The sequence below is a fragment of the Pavona decussata genome, unplaced genomic scaffold (genome assembly GCF_977016875.1).
Source record: "Pavona decussata unplaced genomic scaffold, jaPavDecu1.1 SCAFFOLD_41, whole genome shotgun sequence".
Taxonomy (NCBI): domain Eukaryota; kingdom Metazoa; phylum Cnidaria; class Anthozoa; order Scleractinia; family Agariciidae; genus Pavona; species Pavona decussata.
Window position 1 is genome coordinate 1142138 of NW_028145463.1, and position 19372 is coordinate 1161509.

General features: G+C 39.1%; 2 protein-coding genes across 4 annotated transcripts; both read right to left on the reverse strand.

Moving 5' to 3' along the window:
* Positions 1-1480: 1480 nt before the first annotated feature.
* Positions 1481-9214, reverse strand: LOC146482930 (uncharacterized). Of its 3 annotated transcripts, XM_085106561.1 has the most exons (6): positions 9140-9214; positions 8829-8904; positions 8503-8583; positions 7364-7415; positions 3655-6939; positions 1481-3087 (listed from the first exon to the last, which is right to left on the reverse strand). In XM_085106561.1, the coding sequence occupies exon 5, from the start codon at positions 6877-6879 to the stop codon at positions 3664-3666; it is 3216 nt and encodes a 1071-aa protein (XP_084962687.1). In that variant the 5' UTR covers positions 6880-6939; positions 7364-7415; positions 8503-8583; positions 8829-8904; positions 9140-9214; the 3' UTR covers positions 1481-3087; positions 3655-3663. The 3 variants fall into 3 exon arrangements, with proteins under 3 accessions (XP_084962687.1, XP_084962688.1, XP_084962689.1); XM_085106562.1 differs by lacking the exons at positions 8503-8583; positions 9140-9214; XM_085106563.1 differs by lacking the exons at positions 7364-7415; positions 8503-8583; positions 8829-8904; positions 9140-9214 and having other exon boundaries at positions 3655-7333.
* A 2666-nt stretch (positions 9215-11880) lies between these two features.
* LOC146482931 (uncharacterized) lies at positions 11881-17884 on the reverse strand. The gene is made up of 3 exons (XM_085106477.1): positions 17308-17884; positions 14328-14500; positions 11881-13422 (listed from the first exon to the last, which is right to left on the reverse strand). The coding sequence occupies exons 1-3, from the start codon at positions 17564-17566 to the stop codon at positions 13120-13122; spliced, it is 735 nt and encodes a 244-aa protein (XP_084962603.1). The 5' UTR covers positions 17567-17884; the 3' UTR covers positions 11881-13119.
* Between the last annotated feature and the right edge of the window lie 1488 nt (positions 17885-19372).

Sequence of the window (19372 nt, forward strand, 5' to 3'; positions counted from 1 at the left end):
TTTAGTGCGCTTCGTGATTCGTTAAAAACAAATAAGAAATTACAAAGTCGTAACTTATTATTTTTGTTTTTTAATGCGCGGACACGTTTCCCCGCGCTTGCCGCAAATTGCATTCATCTTTTTGGAAGTCTAACTGGTTATTGTGCTATTTGCGGTTCTGTGATTGACCAGGGCAATTCGGCTTTGGTTTTGTTTTTGTGACACTCATTTGACAATCACTGTTTTGTTGTGTAAGTTAACACCTAGAATAAAAATAAGTGGTTATATCTGATGTAGAAGCTAACTTGATTTCTTGTTCCTTGTATTGTGTGGGGCTTTATATTTTCTCGGAAAACACACACCGGTTTCACATCGCTGCCACTTGTTCACGACCTTATAATGACCGTATTTCCGAAAGATAGATATTTTCAAAAACGTCCAATGAAAGTGATTTCTTTTCAAACGCAGATTGACCTCTAACAGCGACACACAGAAAAAGGAATATAATTATGTAGTAAATGGACGTCACTTCTCCACTGGGTCGAGGATAGCATAGGATGAGGTAAAATTACAGCGAGAAAATTTCCAAAAGATTGAACGGCAGAGAGTAAAGCGTCCCGTCGAATCCTTAAGCCGATTGGAGCTTTGCTCAAAAGCGTCTAAATATTTGCAGGTGGATTTCATTAATAAAGTCAGAGAACATCACCCAGAGGAAAACGAGGCCAAAATATCGAGTAAGCGAAAGAAAAATAAATAAAAAGCGGAAAAACAGACGCTTTGGAGCGAAACAAACGAAGAGCGATGTTTTCTTTATTCAAATCGAAAGCATCGGCCGAAAGTTCGACATGAGACTGTTAAAATGTTGTAACTTCCACTGAAGTCGATTTTTAAATTGAGACTTGCCAATTGTCGTTCACGTGTCTTTAAATCGTTATAGAGATATCAATCGCTGGAGAGCTGAAATCTAGAGATTTTTTCCTTTTACGCCAACCCCTAGCATCGACCGCCTCCTCCACTGTCACAATGACAGCTTAAATCTGCTCAGCTACCACCGCCTCCCTTCCAAGATAACTCGACCTCGACTTACTTGCTGGCAAGAATTAAAAGGACATTAAGCCTATTTCCGTTACTTTTAAGGCCACATAACACGAGCAGAATTTTCCGGCTTGCAACTTGTCACGCAACAAGTGTTAGGTTGCAAGTGGTGGTTGTTTGCTGTGCATATTACCACCTCCGCCCGCAACAAATTTTCATGTTGCAAAAAGTAAGCGTCGTTTCTACGTTTTGCAACATGAAAATTTGTTGCGCGCGTAGGTGCTAGTTCGCGCAGCAAACAATCGCAACTTGCAACGCAACACTTGTTGCGCGAAAAGTTGCAATAAAATGGAAAATGTTGCCCACTATACTAGGCCTTTACTGATCGAAATTTTAGAGTAAAAGTTCCATTGAATTTTGCAAATTCTTATGAGGCTTATAGGGCTATAATCATGAAAATTACAGATTTACAGATTTCACTTTTTTATTGCAAATGTTTACAGTAATCTCACTCATTATATACGCTACACTTATTGTTCTGTAATGGGGAGGTTTACACGATACTGGATAGACTTTCATTCCCGTAGGACTTGAACACCTGTTTAATTAGGCTTATAAGTTTAATTCTGTAACGAAATGTTGAAACTTAATAGAAACATGAAACAAACGGTCATGTCCGGTTTACATGATCCCGAAGTAAGTTTTCCAACTAAAACTGAGATTCTTTATCCGGTAAAACTTTTGGGTTGAGATCATACCGTTATTACTGATAATGAATGACACTATGGAAACGAACCTACTGGCTTGAAAGTCGTTCGGGTATCATGTAAACACAGCTAGCTTACTTACTGACTTTATAGAGCAGTTTTCAATTGAGTGTCAAACCCTAAGTAATTACTCTAACCAATCAGAACAAACGTAAATAGTTCAGTGATGCAATCAGAACACAAAGCAATTACATGTAGCCGGCGTCAAGCGCGGGAAAAACGTGTGCGAGCATGGCACGATTGGTTTTGACTTTGCTTCCCATTGGTTGAGAAAGTGTCAAGAGTTTTGCTGACGAATCAAAAAGCATAGTAGAACAAAACCGAAGCAAACGCTCGCACCCAATTGAAGAGTGCTCTATATCTACTGACTTAGTACCTATTTACTTAATTAATCAATTATTTTTTTACTAATTAACTTAGTTCTAAAATAAAATGTGCATCATCACTCTGCTGAGCCTATTCCAGCTAATTGCAGCACACTAATTTCTGTTACTAGACAAGTTACTGAGAGAAAAATTTCACTTTGTAAGTTTCTCTCTCTTAAAATCAGGTTTCTTTGAGTAACCTCACAGTCTTAGACTGCATGTTAAAACCAATTTCTTGGTGTTTTGCGCTCTTTCTAATTTTGAAAACCCACAAGGGGCTTAGACTGTGTTTAGTTAAAATGACAACCACAATTTTGCGGGTAAGATATCTTAGTTAAAAAAGAAAACATTCAAATGAGAACTTGGGAAGAATCAGATTTTACAACCGACTCCAGAAACGCAAAAAAATTTTACTCTTTCGGAACTTAAGTTTCTTTTTCAAAATATGGGTAGTTATGCTGTTACATTGGAACACGCTTTTTCTAAATCAGCATTTAAGTAAACCTTAGTCTTAAATATTGTTTCAAAACGAGAAATGACTTCAGAAAATACATACGAACAATGACTTCAAAATGTCAATGCAATCTTGGTATATTATTATTTTGTTATACAACTTTAAAAAAATCAATTGTGACGTCAAATTCATGTGTCCTTTTTTCTAAACGTTACAATGGATCTAGGAATTACATTTGTAAGTTCACAAACGTTAACGAGCAGTTCACGTGTGCTTTAGAAAAACACATAATTAATGCAATAGTCTATATTTTTTTTCCTTTTTTTTTGTTATTGGGTGTTTGTTTTTCTCATCTATTGTATCTAAGATATTTACTCTATATACAAGTTGTTGTGGCAACTCTCATCACACCAAGAGGACGTCATTAACGCATCAGTTTCTCGGCCAAGTCAGTCAGTCTCCTCTTGTCTTGAGGATGATGGCATCGCTGCAAAATAAAAGAAAAGCAATTAGTTCTCTTTTTTAGACTGCTGATTACATATTTTTGAAGTATTTTACCGGATTGCAAGAAATATGAAAAGGTGAATAAAGTGTAATGGGGGGGGGGGGGGGTGGTTTAGTAGTACTTAGCTAGACGAGCTTTTAAGAATACACAAGTTCTTTTTGAAATTTAAAACGTAACTGCTTGAGTTTTTGGTCTTCAGCCAGTCGACACTTAACTAAACTTGTTCCAGGTCTGAGTTTGGGCTTTTGGAAGGCAAAGTAATGATATTACGAAGCAAAAACAAAAACTTCATGTCACGTCTCATTTTGCGTCTAACATCATTTTTTTTTTTGCTTCAACGCAATCCTGTCTCGACCTTATCACACTCTTAGAAATCTGGTCTTGACTGCCTGGAACAGGCTTAGTTAACATGAAATAAATGGAATCAAAACACGCCAAATGCCAAGATCACTCGCGCAGTTAACGTCATCTTTTATGCAAAGTTTATGAATTGTCGTTGTTAACCGAAAAAATTGTTTCTGTTCAAAGTCAAATGCAAACTAGACTTACCATGCCATTTTATTTCTTGTCTCCAAATTCAAGCGTCACGTCATCACCAATCAGCACAAATGGAGCCCAGTACTTTAAGTCACGGAACCGCTCTGACTCGCGCAGGGATTTCATGGCCTGGTGAAGAGCCACACTCGCGCTTTTACCATCCGCCAGGTGTTGGTAGAAGTGTTTCATGAACTCCATGGTGGCCTCGTCATCAATCGCCCAGAGTGACACCAGAACAGAGCGAGCACCAGCACACATGAAAGCCCGCGCGATACCAACCACGCCCTCAGACTTGACTTCTCCCCGGCCACTATGACAGCAGCTAAGCACAACGAGTCTTGCCCGCAGACGAACGGCTTGCACATCTGACATTGTTAAAAGGTAGTTTTCCTTCCCAGGGATACGAGATGTCCAACCTGGGTTTGGGGCCAAAAGAATTTCTCCAGTTTCAGCACATCCGTGGGCGGCAATATGCACCAAAGCCACCGACGCAAGTCTTTTCATAACTTCCCCTTTAGTTGCATCTCTTCCGGTGAGAGGTGTGGTCTTCAGAAATGTCCCAATCATCTCTACTTCCTTTCTGGCGAATGGCAGCTGTTCCCAAATGGGCACCCCCGCAAGGTTGGTCACTTCTTCTAAACATGGATCTCCCACAAGCAGTGCACCACTTTTACTGTGGAAACTCTCAGGCGCACCTGCGATCAGATGTAAAGCAGTCAGCGAGGGAACAGTGCGAATCCTGATTGATTCACTCAGCGCAGAATAAGGAATCAAGCAAAACGGACCGTCCGGAACAACGATTAACTGGTCACCTTGGAGCAAGTCTGCAATGGGGCCAATAAGAACATCATACAGCCGGCGCAAGGAATTGGCAGAGGAGGTCGGTGATTGTTCTGTTTCCTCAGCAGCTTCTCTGTTGGACGGCGGGTCACTGCTTAGCTCCTCCATTGAGCGATTCTCGCACTTGACACGAACACCTGCACCAATGGCTCTTAAAGTATCTTTTACTAACGACTTGGAACTTCCGCATTCAATTTCCTTTTGTTTATAAAGAATCTCTTTGCCTTTTGTCAGTAACCAAAAATTGATGCTGTGAAAACCATGTCCCACAAAAAGTATTTGGGTAGCTGAATTGTTTAATAAATTGGAAATATCTTCTTTAGGTTCAACTGACACGGAAGATACTGAGTAAACACCATACTCTATCCTCAAAACATCCATCAAAGCCTGTGCTCGTCCTTTCTCAGCAACGCACAAAGCTTCGTCAGTCGCTCCAACACGAAAAAGAAGTCTCCATAGAAAAGAGTACGCATTCGCATAGTAATCACGAAAGTTTATTTTCAAAGCATCTTCTGACTGAAGAAGAGCTCTTGTGTCATCATAGATTTTTACACTCGATCGATAATAATCAAGAGCCTCATTAAAAGAACCCGACAATTCATATTTACGACCTAGTACACAGCATTCGCGTGCCTCCGCAAGCTTGTTCCCCGACACTTTTGCCATACTAAGACTTTGGTTGTGGTACTTAATTGCTCCTTTATAATTACCGAATTCGAAATACACATCGCCTAAACTGCTATAAGCATTTCTCTCATCATCCCTGTCACCAACTTCTTTAGCAATACTTAGACCTTGCTTTATGTACTCTATGGCTTGTTGATAATCACCCAGTTTGATATAAACATCACCCAGATTAGTAGAAGCATTTCCCGTACTAGCCCTGTGCCCCACTTCTTTGCAGATACTGAGTCCATGTTTGAGGCACTTTATGCTTTGTTCAAAATTTCTCAGAATCCCATAAGTACCACCCAGATTGGAATAGGCGACTCCCTCCCCTAACCTGTCCCCTAATTCTTTAGCTATTCCAAGCTGCAGTTTGTGGTACACTATAGCTTGTTGAAAATCACCTAATTTGTCATAAACATTGGCCAGCTTGCAATAGGCTCTTTTTTCAGACACTCTGTCCCCTAATTCCTTAACAATTCTAAGATGTAGGTTGTAGAACCGTAAGGTTTGTTCAAAATTACCTAGAAGTTTATAAGCTTTACCCAGGTTGAAATAGGCTTCTCCCTCCCCAGTACTGTCCCCTACTTCTTTACAAACACTAACACATTGTTTATAATACTCTATGGCTTCTTCAAGACTGCCCTGATTGAAATAAGCATTGCCCAGACTTTGAAAGGCTTCTCCCTCCTGGGTCCTGTCTCCTTCTTCCATAGCGATACTAACACATTGTTTATAATACTCTATGGCTTGCTCAAAATTGTGCAGACTGTTATAAACAATGCCCAAATTGGTACAGGCTATTAACTCCCAAGCCCTGTTTCCTAATTCTTTAGCAATACAAAGATGTAGTTTGTGGCACTCGATGGCTTGTTGAAAATCACCCAGACGGTGATAAACACCACCCAGAGAGCAGCAGGCTTCTCCCTCCCCAAACCTGTCCCCTAAATCTTTAGAAATTCTAAGATATAGCTTGTAGGTCTCTGAGGCTTGTTGAAAATCATTTAGACGGTAGTAAGCTTTACCCAGGTTGCAGTAGGCTATTTTCTCAGACGTTCTGTCCCCCAATTCTTTAGCAATACTAAGACCTTGTTTTAAGTACTCTATGGCTTGTTTAGAATTACCTTGATTGTCATAAGCATCACCCAGATTGCAATAGGCTTTTCCCTCCCCAGTCCTGTCCCCTACTTCTTTACAAATACTAACACATTGTTTATAATACTCTATGGCTTCTTCAAAACTGCCCTGATTGAAATAAGCATTGCCCAGACTTTGACAGGCTTTTCCCTCCTGGGTCCTTTCTCCTTCTTCCTTAGCAATACTAATACATTGTTTGTAATACTCTATGGCTTGCTCAAAATATTGCAGACTGTTATAAACAACGCCCAGATTGAAACAGGCTATTGCCTCCCAAGCCCTGTTTGCTAATTCGTTAGCAATACAAAGATGTAGTTTGTGGCACTCTATGGCTTGTTGAAAATCACCCAGACGGTGATAAACACCGCCCAGAGTGCAGCAGGCTTCTCCCTCCCCAGACCTGTCCCCTAATTCTTTAGCAATACTAAGATGTAGTTTAAAGTACTCTATAGCTTGTTTAAGTTTACCCTGACTAAAGAATGTACAAGCCAGTTTGAAGTAGGCATTTCCCTCCCACTCTCTATCGCATAATGATTTGGCAATGCTAAGCTCTTGCATGTGTTCCACTATATCTTCTGACTCGCCCTCCGCCATTTAGTTAAGATGATGATTTGAGATCCTTTCAAATGTGCATCTCTTTCACCATGGACGTAACTAAAAAAGGAAGGTTTTGAATATATCATGTTCTGACTCCGGGAATAAATTCAAACGTTTTTTTCCCGCCTGAAAAAAAAGTTACTCAGTCACCTGTAGATCTTAAAACAATATATTACCAACTTTTGAAGAAAATCCGGACGTATTAAGCAACAAAGAATTCAACAGGTTCCCCAAATTGGTCAGGTGTAAATTCAAGAACGCGACTGGACTGTGATTGTAACGTGTTTTTTGGGACCTCGATAGACTATAGTTAAGATGCTAAACGACACGCAGCAGGAATCGTGTCATTTTAATAGTGACGTTTTCGCTGCCGTCGCCGTCGTCTTGCTAAAGCTCCCTAATATATCACATATCCTCTCGCCCGTGGTCAATAACCTCGCAAAATTAATATGCTGAAACGTAACAGAAGCGAGTAACTCACCTCTTGCAAAATTGCTGTCGGCGTTACGTCAGGAAAGCTTGGTAGAACCTCTCTGCAAATACGAAATTTGAAACCGTTAAACGAATTTTTCCAGTTCACTGAGTTTATCTGCAATACTAGTGGCTACATTAGCAGCTGATTTGAAAACAAGCCTAGAGCCGGTTACTTAATTGAAAATTTACTTCTTTGTAGAAATATTGACAACTAAGTGTATTCAGGGAAAAATTAATCAGGCAATTAATCAATCAAACCGGCTGCATGTTAGAGCCGGCGACCACAAGCTTTTCTTCATCCGTGCTCATCCCTGGTCAAGCTATCGATTTTATTGAACCCAGCAACTCGTCCTTGTCACCCAAAAGTTTTTCAGCCTAAACACGGACTATTACAAAGAACAGCAAGACTTAAGTTATTGCTGATCAAGCTGTTTATTGCAGAAACAAAAGCTAGACCCCAAATCAAGGACAGTCAGAGAATGGGCTTACTATATCGCAGACCTAGCGTTTACTTGACAACAATTGTTTAAATTGATGCTTTCATTTCGGCCGAAAACATCAGCCACTATTGAAGGCAGCAACTCGAGACCAAGAAAAATGTCAAGTGCTAGTCCTTGTAGGAGAAAGTATTTAGTTGCTTTAACTGAAAGTCGTGCCTTCGGTAACAAGAAAGATAAAAATTGTCGACCAATCAATCCATCGTTGCGGGATGAACATTTACAGTTTCTCAGATGTTAGGGCTAACTGGGTTTTTTTCTAAACATTCTAGATATAATATTTAGTGAAAGACGCATTTAAAACTGATAACTTGATTTGGCAACATTATTCCGTAAGTACACCTTACAAGGCCTGGTTACTGATTAGAAAAATACCCTTTATTTATATTAATTGATGAATATCCTTCATGATTAAGGAAATTCAAAATAAACGTGACTGCGAGATTTTTAACACTCTGAACTCAACTTCCTTAGAAACTACGCACTGATTTGGCAGTAATGGCTGCAAATTATGTTCAGTAGAATATAATATGATTTTGAGGAATTGCGCGAGTTCCTTGATGTATAGTGCACAGGGTAGATCAGCAAATAATACACAAATAATAAGTGGACGGTTTGTATCTCTTCCCTGTATAAGTTAATGACTTACCATTCACTGCTTTTCTAAATGGATCATTCTTCAAGTTAGTTAGTTCCACCAGCGTAATTATAATTAACAGAAATGACGAATCTACAAATGAAGAGAAAGATAAAAATTATCGCCCATCCAATCAATCCATCGTTGCGGGATGAATATTTACAGTTTCTTGGCTACATACTCAGATGCAAGGTCTTACTGGTATTTTTTTCTAAAGATTCTAGATATAATATGTAGTGAAACACGCATTTAACACTGTTAGCCTGCTGATTAAACAAAACTACACAAATAATAAATGAATAGTTTGCATCTCTTGTCTGTATAAGGCAACGACTTACCATGCACTGCTCAATAATTACGGATCCTTCTTTGAGTTACTTCAGCCAAGAGCGTAATTAACAGAAATGGACGAATCTGCAAATACGTTATTTGAAGAAAAACAAATAAATAAATTACTCGTAAAATAATTATCTTTTAACACGCTTTCCAAAATTACATCAGGCGACTTATATCACAAAGTACAAGCGCTGGGTATAAATCTTAATATGAGATTTACGACAATGCGCTCATGGTAACGGACATTGAATTTCTTACATTTAACAACTATGAAGAGTTGAGTTAATCCTACAACTGCCAGCTTATTACTTACCAATGATTAAAAGTTCACTTTAAACCAACACTGTCGCAACTCCGAGCATTAAGTCCAAAACATATTCAAGGATTATGCTTAACGGAGGCCTCCTTTTATAGAGTACTGCAAGGCTGAAGTCTTTGATATTTTTAGGTTGGTGAGAAAGCAATTAAAACCAATCACAATTGCGTCAGCGCGTACAAAAACAGAAAGATAAACTGATTGATTTTAAGTTGACGAGTTTCGGATTCCTTGTTTTTGAGTTTAACAACTTTCGCTGTTTTTCATTTTCGAATGTTCTTTTTTGACAATCTCCCGTCCTTGTGGCATCAACAACAAGTTCACCTCAAAGCACTCTCCAGTGTCACATCCAGGCAGCAGCACATCTCCAGAAGTCGCGCCTCACTGCGAATCTCACGAAACTTCTTTTATCCATTCATTTACAAAGGGTTTGTTTACAAGAAGAAGAAATAACACTCGAAGAAAATTTCTGTTTGTGATGACGACTTAAAAATAAATGATTGCTTTGTTTACGAGCTTTAAGATGTCTCATTTTCGACTGTCAATTGCTTTCGGATATTGATTGCTTAGAGTTCTTATTTTCGAGGCCTCGATTTCGTCTGTAGGTTTCGAACCTACAGCGGAAGGCTTACGTCTTTGTCTTCGATTACTTCGTTTTCGACAAAATCAGCAGTGCTTGTATTTCTGACCAAAAAATCCAGCACTGCAGTCACTATACAATATTGGTTCGCCTGCGAAAGTAGACGACTTTTCTGGCTCACGCAGGCCGTGAACAATGGCAGGGCGTGGACATTGGCAGGGCGTACTAGGAAAGAATGTCTGATATTGTTAAGAGATCAGACTTGCGTGCTAATGTCATATTTTTATGAGAGCTCAGCACAAATAAAAAAAATTAACAGCCTCGTTTCAGTATTAGCTTTGAAGCTTGAAAGAAAATTTCGGCCACTGTCCGTCTCGACGATTTTTCTCTAGTTATATTTAACACAAATGTCAGTTCGTTCTCGCTGTCAAGGTAGATTACAAAGTAAGTTACACAACTGGTTCATATTTAACTACTTCCTGTTTGTATTGCAGTGAATTATAGCTATCCAACGACGATACTGAGCAGCTTTGATATTCTTCACTTCCCTTAAAACAACATGAACTCTTGCTTTACTAAGACGACTACCATACGAGGAATTAACGTCGAACGCAAAAATAAAAAATAAAAAAAGATTTACCATGATGTATGTTGAAGGCAGTGCGTGCTATAGTAAGTAACTGGAGGGGAGGAGAGGGGATGTTTGCACTTTCATTGAACCCGTGAATAGTACATAACGAAAGTGTTTTGTGTTGTCACCTACAATCTTGGACGGAATAAAAAAACTGAGATATTACCCCCTTTCCCCCAAATCAACGATGAATTCGTGCGCGGAGGGAGGGGGTGGCGGTGGGAATGGGGTTGTCTTAATTTTTCATTTCAACTGTCCAAGATTGCAGTTTTTCCGTAAACAAAGAAACAAAGATATCTTTTCCTGTAGCATAGGATAATATTTTGAAGGGTCAAGAACAGTGTCAGAGAAATTCATGAGATCCCAGTTAGCTAGCAAAGTTGAAATAAATTAGTGTCAGATCTACTAAACTCTTCAGCTGTTAATCTACCGGATAACCATTTCATTTTGGTGGATATATGTTCAGTAACCCCATCTTTGGAGACCCGGGGAAAGGAGGAAGTGAAAACGGGTAAGTTTACAAGATCGAACCAGTTTTGACTTCCTCCAGACCGAACTACAGTCAATTCCCTCTACTGCGGACACCCTCGGGACCGCGTGTTAGTGTCCTTATTTTTAATGGGGACTTAACGCAACCACGGCGGCAACGTCAATAAAAACGTCACTTGAAAATACAAGTTCGTGTTACGTGTACTACTTTGCACTTATTCCAATTCGTTCAACTTCTACAATGCGGCAAAACTATCCAGTAACAGAACTGATAGGAACGGTCTTCAAGTTAGCACAGAGAATGAAAATTTACTGATATGTGCTCACGCTCTCCATAAAACCTTGAATTTGGGCATTTCACGTTGTTCTATGACCGATGATGGCGATGAAATGTATCAAACTTTGCAATGCACGTGCACAATATTGTTTAGCTCATTAACCCTTTTCTTTATTGACGTTTTCGTTGCCGTCGGTGTCGTGTTTACGTAAAGTCCCTTATAGCAACAGTCCGCAATAGCAGGAATTTATTTCAGACAAATGTCTAATTTATTTTTGCCGGAGATTTTTATTAGCTGCTGTCTGTATTAGCGAGGTGTCCGCAAGGCGAGAGTTGACTGCTCGGATTTAGTCGTAACTGAAAATCTACCACTTTCTTCCAGTCGCAAAATATCAGCTTAAAATTTCGTAACACTGGAAAACTAATTCCTTTCGTTTTCGACGGGAAAAATATGTCGCTAAATTGCCAACAACAGCTAGTAAATTCGGGGAATAAAACACCGTTTCCAAAAACTTTCTGGTTAAATTTTCAATTTTCGAAAGGTCTGGTAAGACAGAAGAGGAGAGTTTAACTGTTCTCCTGGCTGCCACTGTATTTTTTATTTATTTATTTATTTATTTATTTATTTATTTATTTATTTATTTATTTATTTATTTATTTATTTATTTATTATTTCTGTATACAAACGCTACCAATAAGCGATTTTCACGATGATGTCATTTTACTTCTACTACCAGAATCCTGTTCGCCTTTTCGTTCTTATTTAAATTTTGTAATCCCCGTTTACCCAGTTTACAAGATAAAACAACAAACTGAAGGATTCCAGTTATATATAGTAAACGATACCATCGTAAAAATCGCCTGTTCCTGTTTTTATTTACTTCCCTTAGCTAATTAACAATTATACCACGAGCGCTCGTTGGATTATAGCCAACTCGGCGCTACGCGCGTCGATGGCTGTAATCATCTCATATCCAACAAGCGCCAGTGGAATAATTGTTTTATTAAAGATCGTCGTGACAGTGCCCTTTTAAAGGGTTACGCAACCGTTACTATGGCTCGAAGCGCTGTGTTGTTAGGAGACTGGTTAAAGAGTTGTCCAAAATGAATCATCATAGACTTTGACGAGTGCCAATATAATCTTTTATTTTTATTATTTTTTGGGGGGAAGGTATATCTTTGTCAGGTAATTGTTTAAATAAAGTTTTACAACAAAATTGTAAAATGCAGTTCATGGAGCGTGACACTGTTGAGCTCTCATTTGTTTTTGTGCCAATATAAAAACTACTGTAGGATCACCTAACGCAAACGGGGCATGAATCTACTTTCACTCTCTCTTTGTACAATAGCGATTCTTTTAGTTTGTTTGCAAGGCCGTCTGTTACATTTATATCCTTCGTTTTGTATGGCTAAAAGGTATAAATACCTCTTTTCATGTCTCGCATTATAGAATTCCCATTTTCCCAAGGAAGTCATTTTGGCAGCTCAGAGTCAGGGACACCCAACAGATCGTTTCGGGTAAAATTATCTGTTCGAAAGGCCCTTAATCCCCTACAATTTTCTGAAGAGAATTTTCACCTCGAACTTTCGTGATATGGGAAATTTAAGGCCTAGTGTTTTCGGATTGATAAAAATGTCGTTTCGGGTGCCGAAGAAAGGTCAGCTAAGATTTTCGGAAAGGAAATAAGACTTAAGGTTTTCGGAAAGTGGATAAAGATGCCCTAGTAATTTCGAAAAGACTCAGGTTTCCCTAGAATGACCGAACAGATAAATATATTATAGCGCGGCCTAAAATGAACTTATACAGAAGCCCATTACCTGACTTATAGGGCTTTAAAGGCACTCCAGATAGTCAAAAATAGCGCGCGTTTCAAAGGATCTGAGAGAAAACTGTCGTTGGGTGCCCCTGCAGAGTGTTAAATGTCAGTCTGACAAGTGGGCTCAGTGTATTCAATTCCTATGTTCAGTGCACGAGGATCATAAAATTGACGTTAGAGAGTTCAGTTTTGTCCACCCCAGCTATGATATCGTGCTTTGCGTCTCAAGTCTTCGATGCTTTGCTGGTGAAAATGACGACCGTAACTTGCGTGACTTGTGTTGCCTAGGAAACTGGTGTGGCTACACATGCATCGGTGTTCCATGCAGCCCGCTGCACCATACGAACTGTGGGTAAATCCCGGCAATGTGTCCTGTTGCAGTTGTGTTACGTGATTCGGAGGTTTGTATGTTGGTGGCACTACGAAGCCTCGTTGTGTTGGTCCATCCTGACGACGGCATTTAGCGCGGCGGTTTTGAAACCAGATCTGTGAAAAAATTATCAATGCTGACGTGAAAAAATTAGCGATATTTTCATTAAACAGTTTGTCTCCTCTGAATTATATCTCTGAGAAATATTCGAAAACTCTAAAAGGGTCTCAGTGGAAAGCGATGACAAAGTCACCATTTTAGTGTGTTTTCTTGACCATTCAAATGAAAGCTACTGAGCAGTACTTCCTGTGTCCTGTTTAGATATGTTGTGCAAGGTGGTTCTAGTGGTTCTAACTTGAGTCTATTGGTAAAATCCTGAAGAGTGACCATTCAAATGAAAGCTACGGAGCAGTACTTTCCTGTGGTGCTGTTCATTATGATGTACAAGGTGGTTCTAACTTGAGTCTATTGGTGAAATTCTAAAGAGTGACCATTCAAAGGAAAGCTACGGAGCAGTAGTACTTTGCTGCTCAAGGTGGTGAGCCTATAGTTCTGTTTCAGATTGAACTGTGCCATACGAGGTGTTTTAACTTCTGACTCCATGGTAGAATTTATAATATGTTACTATTTGAGGGTAAGATATTTAGTGAACATATTTTCTTTGGTGCTGTTTAATTCATGCTGTAAACGGTGTTTCTAATGTTTGAGTCTGTGAAAAGGTTTCCAACGGGTTAGCCTTCATTAAAGGCCACTTAGAAGAATTTCCTTGCAGTGCTGTTGGTTTCGAACCTCGACTGCTCGAAGTGCAAGAAATAATGAATTATTGCACACCTCAAACTCAGGATGCTTGAGATCTGTTTAATTACCTGATATTTGCCTAAGAACCCATTATTTGAATAATTACTAATATTTTCCCATAATTACTTCAACTTGCATATTTACGTAAGAGTGTCATAATTACCTATGACTTGCACAATTACTTTAATTCGCATAATTACCATGCAACACTGCGCATGATTACCTGAACTCTGGCTTCTGATAGGCCCATTCTTTTAGCCAGTGTTTCGCGTGTTAAGGCATCAGGGTAGTGGGTCTGGTCGAAAAGTTTCTCCAACTCTCTCAGCTGTTCCCTGGTGAAATTTTTCCTGTTCCGCGGAGGTTTGCAACGGTGTGGACGTTTACTGGGTGATTCCTCTGTAAAAACAAGGAGCGAGGGTTAGCGTTGTGCTATAAGTATAGTAGACATGACAGATACCTTTCTAGAGAGGGCGTGAGAATACCGTGTATGATAAGCTAATGGAGGGCATATGTTCATTGTTTTTACCTCTGTTAGATACAACCATTCCTGCTCTCTGTGCTGGCTAAATCCTTATTAGTCTGAGCGCAAGACACATGTATCTTAATTCACCCGTGTTAAATACAAAAGACATTTAATGTATGGTCCCGAGGGAAACAGTTAGTTTTGTTTTCCTGAGAGCCCTGATGTTTCCCGAGACGAAGTCGAGGGAAAACAAAACTAACTAGTTTCCCGAGGGACCATACATTAAGTGCTTTGTTATATATTTAGACTTTCCCTTCAACAATCACAGCGAAACAAACAAACAAACAACTGAGAGAGCAGCAAGTGCGGAATTGTATTCCGGTCGGGATACATTTGTATTTGATCAGAGGCACGTGACCAAGAATCAACCAATCACAGTGCTCGTTTTTTTGAGTGAAAGTCTAGGTATATAACAATCAACATCATCTCCAATGCCAATTCCTGTTGTTACACAGCAACAAAACAACATTCTGGTATCATTAAGTAGTACCAAACCTTTAGAATTCCAAAAACAAAAACTAAATAAAACAAAAACGATGTCATAGCGCTAGCTCTCCTTTGTGCGCCACTGTATTTTAGGGAGCCTCCATGTTCTTCTTTGAAAAAGAGGCAGCCTGAGTCTTGCCTTGCTTGCCCTCAATGGTTGTACAGAATTTTGAACTTCATGGGGGCAAAATCCTCTTGTAAATCGCGATTGCTTTCATCGGTTATTCTGTGCCACCTGTCTATTGATAGTGATCGGGCCATCTTTTCAGTTAGGTTTTATGACAAAAGCTTTTTTTCTTCCGTTTAAACGTTTTCCCGTTCGTGCATGTGGGCGGATCTATATATACATGATTATAGTTATATAGTGAATTAAGAACCCATATGGATGAAACGTTTATGTCAGTAAAAACCGGCTATGAGTGATGTACAGTAGCAACTAAAAAAAAATGGCAATCAATCGAAAGCCTTAAAATAATTTAGTGCACAATTAAACTTTACAAAAAGATCCATCTCACTTTCGGCGTGATTTCGTTCACAGACTTTTGAAAACGTAAAAGACGTCTTTCTACGTCTTACAGAAAATTGTGAACCGCACCACAGGAAAGTAATTCTCAATGTGGTCATTCCTACAAGAGCAACTTTGAGAGGACGATCGTGCACTTACTTTGTGTAGTAGGGTAATAAGACTGAAGTGCCTTAAGTATTGAGAAAGTACTTCTTTAGAGCTTTTAATCAAATGGCTACAGCACAATGAGAAAGCCGGTACAGCTCAATAACTTTCATGTGAATGGTCACACATTGAATTCATTGCACATGCAACTGAATTGAAAACGCTGGAACCGTATTTAGTGGACAGATCAGCACCATCGAAAGATTTATCAAACCAGCCTTTGATTTGAACGATCGCACCGCAGGATGTTGACGATCTATACAAACTAAACCGCTAGACACACCTTGTGTAGCATAATAAACAACACCACAGGGAAGTACTTCTGGTGTAATGGCCTTTGTTCATACGTCAGGATCTCAATAATTTTTTTTTTCACAAAATAGTTGGTTGCACCTCATGCTGTCTAGCGTAATATATAAACAGCAACATAGAACAGTATTTCTCTTCTCTACTTTTGTCAGTCACTGTCAAATAATTTGTCGAAATTTTATTTACAGAATGGCAAGCTAGAGTAACGTTGTACAGTATAAAACCCGACCTGCACCATGGGAAAGACTAAGAAAGCTAAAGCTAGTCTTGTCACTAGCTTTTGTTCAGCCGGCTCATGCTTTTCGATATAAAGAGTTCTTCCAAACAGCCCCAGGCTCTTATGTCGGAATCACATTTCGCCAAGTACCGAACTAGTTACCTCAGCAACGAAAGTACAAATCTACTTTGAACAAAATTTGTTTTTAAAATCTCAATTCAAGTCAGACGAGAGAAATCTGTTTTGCTGTGGTCAATGTTGCAATGAGCGATTTGAGATCAATTTTATCGCCGTTCATATCTTTAATCTTTCTTGAGCCGAGTCATAAACAGACTGCTTATTAATTCAATATTCCAGAGGTTAACTTTTTGCCCCGTTTCATAAAACAAGAATGTCCGACAAATTTACAGATGTTGGCATTTGAATCTACTGCGCGTACTTGAAGATACAGAAAAAGTTCACCCCATTATTTATAGAAAGCTACCCTTGTACAACGGCTAGGAACATATCGTGATTATCAATCAAGCTACTCGTATTACATTTGCTAGCAGCAGAGAACCCGATTGTTGAAAATCAACCCAGTATTAAGTCCTTGCAACCTGTTAACTACTAAATTGAAAACGGCTTATTCTAATTAAGCGAAAACAGTAAAATTTGCAATGTTTTGCCGAGAATCGTTTCAAGATCAGGAATTAATTGATTGAAATAAAACCATTAATTAAGAATTATTTTTAAGCTTAGGTTGATCATGTCAGACGTAAACATTGGTATCGAAGCCAATTTTTTAAAATTTGAACTAAATAAAATGTTGTGTAAGTCCAAATTGAAGACCAGTTTGACTTTAAATCGTTTGAACTCAGATTAATAAGCATCAATTACATACTTACCAGATAACATTTTGATTGTTTTATGAAACATCATTTATAACCCTCAGAGGCTAGAGGAAATATTGCTTTCTTGTAAACTGACAATTCCCTCTAAAGTAAACGCCTTCTTACCTTGAAAAGTGTAATCATTTCGCTTGTTGTCTAAATCATGGCCTTCATTCCTCCGTTGCAATTGTGGTTCGCTCACAGGATTTAATCTTCGTTTGTCGCTTAAGATTTCTTCAATGCTGAATGGCAGCGAATTCGAAGCTGACGAATTTGAAGGCATGTTATCTCTATGGCTTTTGTCTGCTTCAGGTTCTATTCTCGCTGACTGAACTACTGGCTTTTCCTTTTCAAACCTCGAAACGAAAGCGGCTAAGCCTTCCATGCAACTAATTACGCCTACTTATGCAGCTAATTGCCGCATTATCGCCTTAAATGTCCTTGATTGCCAACTTGAGTTTGTGAAACGTGAATTGCGCCGAAGCCCAATGAACAATGTAAACCCGTGCGTGCCAAATAAATACACACTACCAGCAGAGTTGACACGGTTAATAAAACACACAGGAATAACAATGATATTAGCTCTTAAGGATTGTTAATTAAAAGCTCATCACTGATTAATCAACTTTATTATTTGGCTTATTAGTGACATTTTATTACGCTAAACTTTCACCCCCTACGAGGGATCCTTTTGTACACTGATGGCACCTGGCCGTGCGCCACAAAACACGAACGAAAATAATTTCAAACATTATTAAACTTCAAATGTCAAGCTGCGATTTGGCGCAGGCCAGATGAAAATGCTGTGTGCTTTTATTCCACTGCCGGGAAAAATCACACAGCCTCTTTCCCGCTGGGAAAATTATTCTCTTATTAATTAAGTTCTTTGGGCATGTCAATGGCTTTGATAAGTGCCTCACGCCTTTTGATTGAGCGATATACCAAAACAACCGCTTAGGAAGTCTTTCAAATCTGATTCGGTCACAAAAGTAATATATTTCAGTTCGGTCTAATTACATGGAACAGCAACTTTAATTGAAAGCTTTCTTTTCGGTCATAAACCTTAAGCTCTGCCATCAATCAATTGTAACTGGCTGCCGCAATTTATTTCATTCCCGCAGAGTCAAAGTTAAAATCGACCCAGGCTTTATTTCGCCGCCATACTTCTATTGCCAACTGTTTCATTGTTGCCAAAAATTTTCTAAATTGTAAAACCACTTAGGAGACCTTGTAAACAAATTTTGTTTGGTAATAAAGCGAACTGGGCCGATCTTTTCCGTTTTCGCCAAAAATGTGCAATAAGAGATAGCTATCTTTGAAAGTCCCACCCTAAAGTTTGGTGGTCGAGAGTGTCTGAAAATTAATCTTCACAACATTCCCACCACAAGTAATTAATAAACAGCCGTACAACTCTCATTTATTTCCAAATACATCGTCAAGAAACACCCGAATGATGCAGATTGTGGTTTCCAAATCTGATAATTAAACAGTGCGCACTGAGTTATAACGGTAATGATTTCATTGGCAAAACTGAGTAAATTTTCAAATCCACGTAAGGTATATTTCCCCCAAACAGTATCGGAGTCTCTTGTAGGTCTTGTATAAACTTCTCTTTTTTCATCATTCAGGTTCTTTGCACTCAAACATCTTCTTGTCAACTGCGCCTCCATTTTTTGGATTCCGGGCAGTGACCTTTGCTGTTTAAACCGCCGGCGAGAAATGCAAAAATTTCTTTCAGAGCGGAAGTAACTACAAAAACTGTTTTTCTTTTACTTTTATTAACATATCAGAAAGGTCTTGGGAACACCTTGTTTTGCCTCCGAATGTAATCTGCTGTAATTAAAATCTCGTGGTCGCTTTTTAACCCTACTTATCACCCAGTTATCTAGCTGTTTTCTAATCGGATAATTAAGATATTTCGCATGCAATGAACTTGGACAGAATCCTGTGCCGATACGTGCGACAGATGTTAACAAAACAAATTCGTGATTTTAAAGTCAGAGAGCATGGATGATCGGAGAACGTTATTAAACGAAAATGAAATGCGGGAATGCGTGGTGGATAAGGAAATATTGGCCTGACTTTCGTGGCACGGCAGTAAAGACCAGTTTGGGCTCCGACTCGCCACAATCGGTCTGTCTGAACACAGCAGCAAAGAGCCAACACGATTGTTCTGAATAGATTTTCTAAA

Coding starts and splice junctions, on each gene's coding strand:
- LOC146482930 (XM_085106561.1), bottom strand. CDS start 6,879: ATGGCGGAGGGCGAGTCAGAAGATATAGTGGAACACATGCAAGAGCTT.
- LOC146482931 (XM_085106477.1), bottom strand. CDS start 17,566: ATGGAAGGCTTAGCCGCTTTCGTTTCGAGGTTTGAAAAGGAAAAGCCA. Junction 14,501..17,307: donor AAATGATTACACTTTTCAAG/GTAAGAAGGCGT, acceptor TTGTTTTTACAG/AGGAATCACCCAGTAAACGT. Junction 13,423..14,327: donor TATCAGAAGCCAGAGTTCAG/GTAATCATGCGC, acceptor ATTTTTTCACAG/ATCTGGTTTCAAAACCGCCG.